This window comes from Podarcis bocagei, assembly GCF_964188305.1.
Source record: "Podarcis bocagei genome assembly, chromosome: W".
Taxonomy (NCBI): Eukaryota; Metazoa; Chordata; class Lepidosauria; order Squamata; family Lacertidae; genus Podarcis; species Podarcis bocagei.
The window spans coordinates 81,200,815-81,213,352 of NC_138131.1; the positions used below are offsets into that span (position 1 = coordinate 81,200,815).

Consider the following 12,538-nt stretch of genomic DNA (forward strand, 5'->3'; position numbering starts at 1 on the left):
ACCTCTGGAGGCACACCCCATTGTCTCTCAAGACAGAAGGAAGTTAGCCAGAGGCCTCTGCACTATCCCTCAACTACCAGGAAATAGCTTTACAGCCTTGATTCAGGACCTGTTTGCAGAAAGTTCTTGTGGGGAAATGGGAAAATATCATAGTGTGCTTTCTAATAGGAATGGTAATTGCCAGATGCTTAAAAATCTTGGCGTTTGAGTCATTTCCAACTACTGTCTCCACTAAAGAGTATCTGGAACTTAGAAAGCTGTCTTCGTTCCAGCTAGCTCAGTCTTGCTGACACTGACTAGCTGTGACTCTCCAAGACCCCCCAATAAACCTCTGGAGGGTGTCTAGAGGTCTAGGTTCCCGGCGGTGTCAAAGCCGCTCATCCGGTTCGCCAGGTAACCCCTGAAAGGAGGCGAAGAGAGCGACGGAACGAGCAGCGGACAATCGGGCAGCCATTGCGGCGGCTAACTAGCGAAGCCCCGAGCCTGCAGAGAATAGCGCTCCGCTCTCGACACGAAGAAAGCCGGATTTGCTACCAAGAACTTTGAGAGTTAGTGACAAATAATAAGAAAGCTCCCGGCTAAAAAAGAGAAGAATCCGAGTTCAGCGGCTCGTCTGACATCATCGAAAAAGACGCAGCACTGTCTGCAGAGCCAAAAGAGAAAGTAAGTTGCCGCTAGCGGTTACTGTTTCTGTTTCCCCCGAGACTTTTTGGACTTGAGTTTAACTAAGTTAAAAAGTAACTTTCGGTAAAGAAAGAGGAGAAAAGAAGAAATTAAAGGGGGAACAGAGAAGCTTCGTGAGTAAGAGAGACCCAGTAATAACTGTAATTGAGGCTATAGGAGAATAGAGAGGACTATTGGTCACACCTCAGTGAAGAAGCTATTAAGCTAGAAAGAAACTCCGACGCCATATTAACTGGAGGATTAGAAGGACTTCCGACGCCATTCCAGACCACTCTAAAACATCTTTAAATAAAAAGGAAACTATTTGGAGGCCCCCCGGACTCCCCCCTTGCTTAAAACTCTGCTAAGGAACGTTCAATCAGTGTGAACTGAATTTAAAAAACAAACTAAAATGAACAGCTGGAAATAGGCAGTGTGGAAGTTTATTTAAAGACTCTCTTTCCCTAAGGTGGAAGAACCACTCTCTTTGTGATTTAGGTTGGAAGAATTACCCTCTCAGTTTGGTTTGGTTCAAGCCAAACACAAATTTGAAAATTAGGTGGCGGTGACTTAGGTTTGGCGAAATACTTAGGTGACAACTACGCAAGTGAGACACCCCCTCCACTACTGAACTACACTTTTGGGACTAGTATTAATATCAACTTAAAAACTACATTGGAAGATTTAAGCTGACCTACTCCTCAAATCTAGACATCGCCTTTTGGACTACTCAGAAATATAAAGTACAGTTCTACCTGTCTAACGCTTTGGTGGGATTTAGCCCGAATAGTGGCAAGAAGAGTATCTTGACCAGCTTGAACTGGATTAGCCCAGATAGGGGCAAGAAGAACGCGGATTAATAACTACCCCCCCCATATGGGTAGGGGAAGCGACAATATTTAGGACACTGAGAGGAAAGCTTAAGGAAATTGTGTTTTTGTAATTTGTTCTTTTTCTTGCTATACCTTTCCCCCCCCCCCTCTTATATAGGAGATATCTTCTGTTTTTGGGTGGTTAACCTAATAGCGTTTGAGAGTACTTAATAGTGACGCAAATACAAAACTACATAGTGTATACACAGTATATATTGGATATTGAGATACAGAGGAACATGTCGCATACACAGAAAAAAGGGACAGAAGGGGGGACACCAACAGACAGGAGAGCCTCAAAGCAGGAAACAGAATTTAGAATAGAAATATTGAAGATGTTTGCAGAAATAAAACAAAGTGAAAAGAATCTGGAGACAAAGTTAGAACAGGTAGACAATAAAATAGGGAAAATGGATAAAAAGATCGAGGAGACAGTCAGTGAACTGAAAGGACAGATTAAGGAGGTTTCTAGGAGAGTGGATGAGGGATTTAAGAAGACAAAGCAGGAAATGAAAGAGATGAAGCGAGAAGAGGAGAAGATGAGAAATGAGATTGCAGATTTAAATAAAATACAAGAGGAAATAAAAGACTCTATCGCAATGAACGAACTGAAACAGAGAGAAGTTAATTTAAGGTTGAGGCAAGTACCGGAAATGCAAAACGAGAATATAAGAGAAAGACTAATAAAGGAAATTGCGCAGTGGATGGAGATATCGGAAGAAGAATTGGCAAAGACAATACATAATGCATACAGAATCAAAATCAGATCAAGTAGGGTAAAGAAATTCCCAGGTGATTGTCTAATTACCTTTAAAGATAGAGAGATGAGAAACTTGATTTTGCAAAGGAACAGAGAGAAGAGACTTTACATTGATGGGAATTACATAATTATATTTAAAGATATTCCAATAAGGTTGTTGAAACGAAGAGAAGCCTACAAGCCACTGGTACAATTACTCAAGAAAAACAAGATTGATTTCAGATGGGAATTTCCGGAAGGTGTCTCATTCTTCTACAAAGGAGTAAAAAGAAGATTGCTAAGTCCTGAGGAAATTGGAAAATTCACAAGAAGATATAAAGAATTACAACAAGGGGAGGAAGAGAGCAAAGGAGCAGAAGGAGGAACAAGAAGGAGGGAAGAATTTGAATTAGGTGAAGAAGAAGAGCAGACTGAAAGAGAGTCGGAAGAGGAGGGAGAAGAAGAAGAAGGAGAAGAGACAGAAAGGTTTTAAGTCTAAATCTTTAAATCTAGATAGTGGTAAGGAGAATGACGCTAAAATTATGGAACTGGAACATCAATGGAATGAACGATAAGAAGAAACGGAACGGAATTGAACATATTCTAAAGAAGAAGAATCTGGACATCATATGCCTTCAAGAAACGCACGTGGCCAAAAAACATAGGAAAATCCTTATTAATAAAAGGTTAGGGAATGAATTTATATCTTCGGACAAAAAGAAAAAAAGAGGCGTTGTCCTATATATTAAAAACAAAATTGAGTCCCGTCAATTATTTAAAGATGAAGAAGGAAGAATAATAGCGGCCCAAATTAAATGGCAAGGCGAAGAATTGATAATTATCAGAATTTATGCTCCAAATGGGAATAAGACAGAATTTTTTAGACTACTGGAAGAAAAACTATTTGAATACTTGGATAAAAAAATTATAATAATGGGAGACATGAACGGTGTGGTATCAACAGAAATGGATAGATTAAGGAAAGCAAAGAGTAGGCATGCATATTTGTGGTATGACAAGGCGAAAGTTCATAAATTGTTTAAAAACCATATTGTCAGAAAATCAATTTTTGCCGTCTGGATGAAGTACAAGGATTTATTAGAAGGTAAGACCCCGAGGTGGCTATCACCGATGGAGGCCAAGGTTCTCAAAAAAAGGCCCAATATGGAGGCCTACTGGCCAAAATATTGGGAATTAATTGAAAGAACTGGAGACAACTGGAAGCTACAGAGCCAGGATAAACTAAAAAGTAAGGTGCGAGATTGGTTACATTATGCTCAAATTCAAGAGGTTTTTAAAATGGATAAAAAAGTTGGTTTCCAGGTGGAAAAATCGAAACTGGAGACGGAACTATTAGAACCAAAAACTAAGGTACTTTCGAGAATGTATAACTTGCTGCTTAAATGGAATACACAGGACGAGACAGTTAAATCTGCTATGATAAAATGGGCACAGGATGTTGGACATAACATTATGTCTGAGGACTGGGAAAGGTTGTGGAACACCGGTATGAAGTTTACGGCATGTAGTGCCTTGAAAGAGAACATTATGAAAATGGTATACCGGTGGTACATGACCCCAGTCAAGCTAGCTAAGATATACCACCTGTCTGATAACAAATGTTGGAAATGTAAGGAGGCAGAAGGGACATTCTTTCACCTCTGGTGGACCTGCCCGAAAGTGAAGGCCTTCTGGGAAATGATATATAATGAATTGAAAAAGGTATTTAAATATACCTTCCCCAAGAAACCGGAGGCCTTCCTTCTGGGCATGGTGGACCGGAAGGTGTTAAAGAAAGACAGAACTTTGTTTATGTATGCAACCACAGCAGCAAGAATTCTTATCGCAAAGTACTGGAAGACACAAGATTTACCCACACTGGAGGACTGGCAGACGCAGATGATGGACTACATGGAATTGGCAGAAATGACTGGCAGAATTCGAGATCTGAGCGAAGAAACAATTGAGGAGGACTGGAAAAAATTCAAGGACTATTTGCAAAAATATTATAAGTTGTTTGAATGTTAAGATGGTGCACGACTAAGAAACGTTATGCTTCCGCAACTTGATTAGGTAAATGACAAAGTAAGTTATGAAAAAAAAAAGGAGACAAACTTGAAACAAATATATTATGTTTATTTTAAAGGTATCAAATTGAATTACAAGTTTTTGAAATTGGCAACATAATAAATTGAAAGGTACAGTAAGCGGTGAAATAAGATGATAAATTGCTGATATTGTTAGTTTAAAGAACGCAATGTTGGGAGGATGTGAGGAGGTCCAGTGGAAAGTAACTTATAGAAGGATGATCTGAAACATAATTAACTTGTTTTTTTCTTTTTTCTTTTTCTTTATTTTTTTTTTAAAAAACTGTTTCTTGTTTCTTGCTTTGTAACTGAATCTGTGAACCTATGAAAAGAAATGCAATAAAAAATTTTATATATAAAAAAAAGGAAAGCAAAGAGTAAAGAAGGGAAGCTGCCTAAGACTTTTTTTACGATGATCAAGAACTGTAACCTAATTGATATCTGGAGATTCAGGCACCCTCTAGAAAAACAATTTACGTATCACTCGGAACCAAACCAATCAATGTCAAGAATAGACCAAATATGGGTCTCGAGTGAACTCATACCAAGAATCCAAAAAATTGAAATACAGGCTAAAGTTATCTCAGACCACAACCCGATCAAGATGGAGTTAAAAGGATTTGAAGAGCGAACTTTCAGATGGAGATTGAACGATAACTTATGGGCCGACCAAAAATTTGCTGAAAAAATACAGAAAAAACTGGTAGAATACTTTCAGGATAACTTAGATAAAGGGACAAAACTGAGTACTGTATGGGATGCAAGTAAGGCAGTGGTGAGGGGCCTATGTATCCAACAAAACGCATGGAAAAGAAAGAATAAAGAAAAAAAGACAAGAGAGATTTTGAGACAGATTACGGATAACGAACAAAAGCTGATTAAAAAACCCAATAATGAGAAGATAAAGCAGGAAATAAAGGCTCTACAAACCCAATTTGCTATGTTAATAAATAAAGAGGTCGAATGGAATATAAAAATGTTAAGACAAAAAAATTTCGAGTTTGCAAATAAATCTGGAAAATGGCTTGCCTGGCAGGTAAAAAGAAGAAAAGAACAAAAACTGATTAACAAAATTGAATTAAATGGAGAAGAAATTACCGACCCGAAAGAAATCAGGAAAGGGTTTGTGGACTACTATAAACAACTATACAGGAAAAGTGAAAGGAACAACAAAGAAAAAATAGAAAGATATCTGGAAGGAAAGATGTTGAGGAAGATTCCGATAGATCAAAAAGAACAGTTAAATGCCTTAATATGTAGAGAAGAGGTAGAAGAAGTGATAAAAGAATTAAAAAGAGGGAAGGCACCGGGCCCTGATGGGTTTACATCAAGTTATTACAAAGAAATGAAAGATACGTTGATAGCCCCGCTGATTGAAGTAATGAATAACATATTAAAAGAGAGGGATATTCCAGATACATGGAAAGAGGCATTTATTACAATAATCCCAAAACAAGACTCGGACCCAACTCAAATTAAGAACTACAGACCCATTTCTTTATTAAATACGGATTATAAGATCTTTGCTGGTGTTTTAGCTAAAAGAATAAAAAAGATACTATCAAAAATCATACATAAAGACCAAGCTGGTTTTCTGCCGGGAAGACAAATAAGTGATAACACAAGAAATATAGTTAATATCATCGAATTCCTATCCAGTAGGTGCGACAAACCAGCATGTCTAATTTTTGTAGACGCGGAAAAAGCGTTCGATAATGTGGTCTGGGATTTTATGATGAAAAACTTAGAGGTTATGGAGGTGGGCCAGGAATTTTTGAATGGCATAAGGGCAATCTACACAGAACAAAAAGCAAGACTGATAGTCAATAATGTTATATCTGAAGATATCAAAATAGCTAAGGGAACAAGACAGGGGTGCCCGCTTTCGCCACTGTTATTTATAGTGATTCTGGAAACCCTATTAAATGCAATAAGACAAAACAAACAAATTAAAGGGGTGACATTAGGTGCCAATGAATATAAAGTCAAAGCTTATGCAGATGATGTGGTCCTGACGGTGGAAGAGCCGATAGAAAGTACAAAGGAGATTTTGGACGAGATGGGGAAATTTGGTAATATAGCAGGATTTAAATTGAACAAAGGGAAAACAAAAATGATTGTTAAAAATTTGGATCAGGATAAGATTGAATTATTGCAGCAAAGAACAGGGATTGAGGTAGTTAGAAAGGTTAAGTACTTGGGAATATGGCTTTCTGTAAAGAATATTGATTTATATCAAAACAACTACACCCCAGTTTGGAATAGAATAAAAAAAGATTTGGAGACCTGGGCCAAAATGAAATTATCATTCTGGGGACGAATATCAATGGTTAAGATGATGGTGCTTCCTAAGTTGTTATTTTTGTTTCAAACTATACCCATAATAAAAGGTACAAAAGATTTTAGAGACTGGCAAAAGGTGATCTCAAGATATGTCTGGGAAGGGAAGAAGCCCAGAATTAAATTAAAATTATTGACAGAAATAAAAGAAAGAGGTGGCTTCTCCCTACCAGACATGAGACTGTATTACGAGGCAGCATGTTTGTGCTGGTTAAAAGAGTGGGTAAAGCTGGAAAACAAAGAACTTCTAGATTTGGAAGGATATAATAACAGATTTGGGTGGCACGCGTACCTATGGTGCGACAAAAAGAGGGTCCACAAGGGGTTTGGTGACCATGTTTTCAGAGGCGCGTTAATAGAGGTCTGGGATAGATATAAAAACATACTAGAACCAAAAACCCCCCACTGGCTATCCCCGTTAGAGATAATGGGGGTAAAGAAAATCAATATGAGAGGAAAGTGGGGAAAATACGAAGAAATGGTGACCAACGAAGGAGGAAAGTGGAAAATAAAATCATATGACCAAGTCAAAGTTTTTACATACGATTGGCTGCACTATTTTCAGATTAATGAAATGTTTAAAAAAGAGGTGAAGGAAAGGGGTTATGAGGAAAAAGAATCTAGATACCAAAAAGAGATAATAAACAATGAACATAAAAATCTGTCAAAAATGTATAAAATACTGCTGGAATGGAATACGAAGGACGAAGAAGTGAAATCAGTGATGGTTCAGTGGGCGAGGGACTTTGGATGCAGTATCCAATTGGAAGACTGGGATAGGTTATGGAAGGTGAATATAAAATTTACGGCGTGTACCCTATTGAAAGAAAACATGATGAAGATGCTTTACAGGTGGTATATGACACCAGTGAAGCTGGCAAAGATGTATAAGGTAGACAATAAATGTTGGAAGTGTAGACAGAAAGAAGGGACATTCTACCATCAATGGTGGGAATGTAAAAAAAATAAAAGGTTTTGGGAGGAGATTTACAACGAAATGAAAAAGATGCTGAGATACACCTTCGCTAAAAAACCAGAAATCTTCCTATTGGGTATTGTAAGAAAGGATATTGAAAGAAAAGATCACAAGCTTTTCCAGTATGCGGTAACGGCTGCTAGAATTGTGTTAGCTCAGAGATGGAAGCAGGAGGAAATCCCAACCGTGGAAGAGTGGAGAGAAAAATTGACAGAATATGTAGAACTTGACAGGTTAACAGGGAAAATTAGATATACTAAAGACCAAAAGTTTATTCAAGACTGGGGGAAATTTGTGGGTTATCTGGAAAATAACTGTGATGTAAATACAACGCTAATGGGTTTTAAAGAGGCACTGTAAAGATTCAATAAGTATTGTCTATTAGAAATAATGAAAGAAGGGAGGAAAAATGGCAATATGTAAGAATGGAATGTGTAAGAAAGGATAACTACGAATGATTGTCAGTAACGTTGAAGGAAGTCAAAAATGGACAAGAACGTTGTAACATGGATAAAATGTATAATTGGTTGGAAACCAATAAAATTTTAAAATGCAAAAAAAAAAAAAAAAAAATCTTGGTGTTTGAGTCATTTCCAACTACTGTCTCCACTAAAGAGTATCTGGAACTTAGAAAGCTGTCTTCGTTCCAGCTAGCTCAGTCTTGCTGACACTGACTAGCTGTGACTCTCCAAGATTTCAGGCAGGGACTCTCTCCCAGCCCTTCCTAGAGATACCAAGGATTGAACCTGGGAACTTCTGCATGTGGAGCCTGTGCTCTACCACATGACACAACTATGATGTACAATCTACTCTAACCAAAGCCCTTTAGTTCCCTTACATACACCCAGAACAAAATCATGGAACAAATGTTCCATGAGGCCTCACCGGGGATGTAACGTTGAGTGGCAGCAGAGCAGTTAACATCTGGTCCTGGATATGCTTTTCTTGAAGAGTGTAGCACTGGAAACTCCCCATCCATACCCTGAAGGCATTTCTGGCACTCCACAGAGCATTGATAATTTTGGGCTTTATTGGATTCTGGAGTATCATGGATCCAACTGATGCAGTGACAAAAGTTGGGCATCCTTCATATCCTGCTGCTAACTGAATTGATTTGTAGGTTTTTAAGATGCTTACCTCTTTATTTGTTGTTGTTGTTGTTTAGTCGTTTAGTCGTGTCCGACTCTTCGTGACCCCATGGACCAGAGCACGCCAGGCACTCCTGTCTTCCACTGCCTCCTGCAGTTTGGTCAGACTCATGTTTGTAGCTTCGAGAACAGTGTCCAACCATCTCGTCCTCTGTCGTCCCCTTCTCCTTGTGCCCTCCATCTTTCCCAACATCAGGGTCTTTTCCAGGGAGTCTTCTCTTCTCATGAGGTGGCCAAAGTCTTGGAGCCTCAGCTTCACGATCTGTCCTTCCAGTGAGCACTCAGGGCTGATTTCCTTAAGAATGGATACGTTTGATCTTCTTGCAGTCCATGGGACTCTCAAGAGTCTCCTCCAGCACCTCTTTATTACACTGAGGTAATTACATCATAAATGCAATTGACGGTAGCAAAACAGTCCCCTTTTCATTTTGGCACAGTTGTTTGCTATTACACTTCCTTATTAAGAAGCTGCCATTTGTTATCCGGGGGTGGAGGGATTTTCAGAGGAGAGGAATTCACCAGCTCATCTTTAATATTGGGGGAATCGTTCACAGCCCCTAATTTATGTTGACTTTTTAGCATATGGTATTGCAATTAAGTCAGATTAATGAAGGGTAAATTCCAGCTTCTCTATTAAAAAAAATAAGCCTTGTAAAGAACGTAATTAGCATGTTTGTTTGTTTAGCTGCTAATGGCTTAATTGCATCCTATCTTGCTATTCACAAATAGGGATCATGAAATGAGCATGAAAAGCAAAGTGTAGCATTCATACTAGCAGAAGAAGAAGGACGTGGAGGGTCAGCCATGGAGGGGAACTGTTGTTAAAACTTTTGAAAGCCATCTGAACTTTTTTTATGATGTTTATTGAGAATTTTAAAATTACAAAAAAAAACAAAGAAAAAAAGAGGGGGAAGAACAAGAAAAAAAAACAAATAACAATTAAACAATACAAATCGATAAAAGTCAAAAGCAAAAAGCAAAAACAAAACACATAGCACATCAAAATCAGAAAGCAAAAATAATGAAAGATTTTTTAGCGAAATTCCAGATCATGGGCATACAAGAGACCTGGTGCTTAGACTCTTCATCCCCCCCATCCCTACTGGGCTATGACGCCTTTGTGATTCCTGCGACCAAAACACATTTGTATGGGCGCCCTAGGGGAGGCCTGGTAACATTTGTTTCGCAGGAGCTACATCTTAATACCTCTCCTCTCTTTTGGTTAGAGAGTAATTGCATTCAAACTCTTCACATCACTAATAGCTCGGCTGGGGACTTCATATGTGTAAACTTGTACAATCCATCTGTCTATCCCTCTTCTCATTCAAATCAGTTTTGGGAGGATTTAAGATTTATCCTTGATAAATCTGTGGCTGAATTTCCAAAGTCAGAGATTCTTATAATGGGGGACTTTAATGCCAGAATCGGAGCAGATATAAGCTCATTTACCGATAAGTCGCAATTATTCATAGAAGAGGAGTGGTTTCCTACGTGGAATTCACATGACAAAATCATTAATAGGGCTGGCATCATACTGCTGGAGCTTACCATAAACTGCGGGCTGCATAGCTTGCATGGCACACCCAAAGACTGGTCCGGGGGATACTTTACTTTTCTAGGATCTAGAGGGGCAAGCGTTATAGATTACATCTGGTCCTCCTCGGCATTTAATGATAAGGTATATTGTTTCAATGTGTTCAACAGAACCGAAAGCGACCACCTTCCAATCGCCATCTCCTTCCACCACTCACTGCTGGGGCTTCCCAGCTCACCCCACCTCCAGGATTCACTGATCTTAGCCCCCGGACGTAAGAAGTGGGATATCTATTTGGAGCAAGAAATAAAAGTCCTTCTAAATTCCCCAGAGATCCTAGCCCTGAAAGCTCAGCTGTTAACAATGAATGTGAATCATTTCTCAAGTTTCCAGCAAATTCTGGCCTACTTGCTCCCTTCACTTACAAAACCTTCCCGTGCGATTCTAACCTGGAAGAATCAAACTTGGTTCGACCAAGAATGCAAACAGTGCAGAAGTAGGCTTAGATTTCTTCAGTCTGATATGAAATCAGACAGCACCCAGAGCAAAACCAGGGAGTTAGCTCAATTCCGTTCATACTACAAGAAGCTGCTCCAACATAAGAAATTGCTCTTTGTGAAAGATCGCTGGACGGCACTGTCAGTGGCCATTAAAACCCGTGACGACAAAAAATTCTGGAATTTAATTAATGCAGGTTTAAGACCCCCCCCTCATTCATCGTTAATAACATCTCAGCAGCCAGTTGGCACTCTCACTTTGCTCAGTTGTATTCCGCCCCAGATTCCGACGTAAACGTAGTCCCCACTCTCCCAGCATCTGCCTTGCCCACCTGGGAGCCAGTCTCCCCAGAGAGATGTATACAACTAATTAGCATGCTATCAGGGGATAAATCCCCGGGGGAGGATATGATTCCTCCTGAGGTATTCTTATCGAACCAGACGTGGTGGGCCCCTATTTTAGCATCTCTCTTTACCACTATTAATGCCACCCTTAAGATTCCACCTAACTGGAAACAGAGCATAGTCATCCCAATACATAAAAAGGGGGATCCACAAGTTCCGCGTAACTATCGACCTATCAGCCTGCTGGACATACCATACAAGGTTTACTCTAGATTCTTGCTAGAGAAATTATTCGAGTGGGCAGAAGAAACAAAGCTATTCCACCCGGAACAGGCTGGCTTCCGTAAAGGTCACAGCACATCCAGCCAATGTCTCGTTCTATCTACCCTGATTGATAAATACCTAAACAGGTTCAACTGCAAGCTACACGCGACTTTTGTGGACCTGACCTCCGCTTTTGACTCCATTCCCAGAGATAGGCTATGGCAGAAGCTTAGTTACACCAACATAGATAAGAGACTCCTCCTCCTTCTTATGGAAATTCATAATGACATATCGGCCAGAGTAAAATTCGGCCCTCTGGGAGCTCTTTCTGATTCTTTCCCTCTGAATAAAGGGGTCAAACAGGGCTGCCTCTTGGCCCCTTTTCTATTCAATTTCTATATCAACGACATCGTTACAACTATGAAGGCCCTAAATCAATCTGCCCCCTCTTTACAACAGCTTAAGATCCCCATATTACTCTATGCGGACGACATGGTGATATTGTCATTAACCAAGCAGGGCTTAAACAACATGCTCAGAGGGCTCATGACATATTGTGATACCAACTCCCTCAAAATCAATTTCGCCAAAACCAAAATTCTTACTTTTGGTACGAAAACTTGAATTGAATATTGTTCAGCATTCAAGTATTTGGGAATCACTTTTCAGCATGGGCTTAGCTGGTCAGCTCACCTAAATACGACCATCCTGGCTGCCCGTAGAACCATCAAAGCCTTGGAGAAATTCTTCTATGCAAAAGGCGGCCAGTTGGTTCCACCAGTCAGAAAAGCATTTATCAGTAAAGTCCTCCCGATGTTACTGTATGGGGTTGAAATCTGGGGGTGGAATTTAAAAACACTACAACGGCTGGAGATTCTGCAAAACTCTTTTGCACGAAAGATGCTGGGTCTCCCCAAGGGCTCGGTTGCTGCACAGTTAAGAACAGAACTGGGCCTCCCCTCCATTGTTGCGAGAGCCCACATTAGAATTATTAGTTTTTATTGTAAATTAATCAATGCCCCAGGTTCCCTACTAGCCAGGCAAGCCTTTTTAACTTGTTCTCATAGCAACAA

At 39.6% G+C, this 12,538-nt stretch overlaps 1 protein-coding gene across 1 annotated transcript in view; it reads right to left on the reverse strand.

Moving 5' to 3' along the window:
* Positions 1-342: 342 nt before the first annotated feature.
* LOC308578152 (PHD finger protein 1-like) overlaps positions 343-12,538 on the reverse strand; it is a gene marked incomplete at both ends in the record, with an annotated part of 56,621 nt that continues 44,425 nt past the window's right edge. The window contains 2 exons of the mRNA XM_081178413.1: positions 343-400; positions 1,419-1,483. Of these exons, the coding sequence (XP_081034539.1) occupies positions 343-400; positions 1,419-1,483 (123 nt within the window). The remainder of the gene's footprint in view (positions 401-1,418; positions 1,484-12,538) is intronic.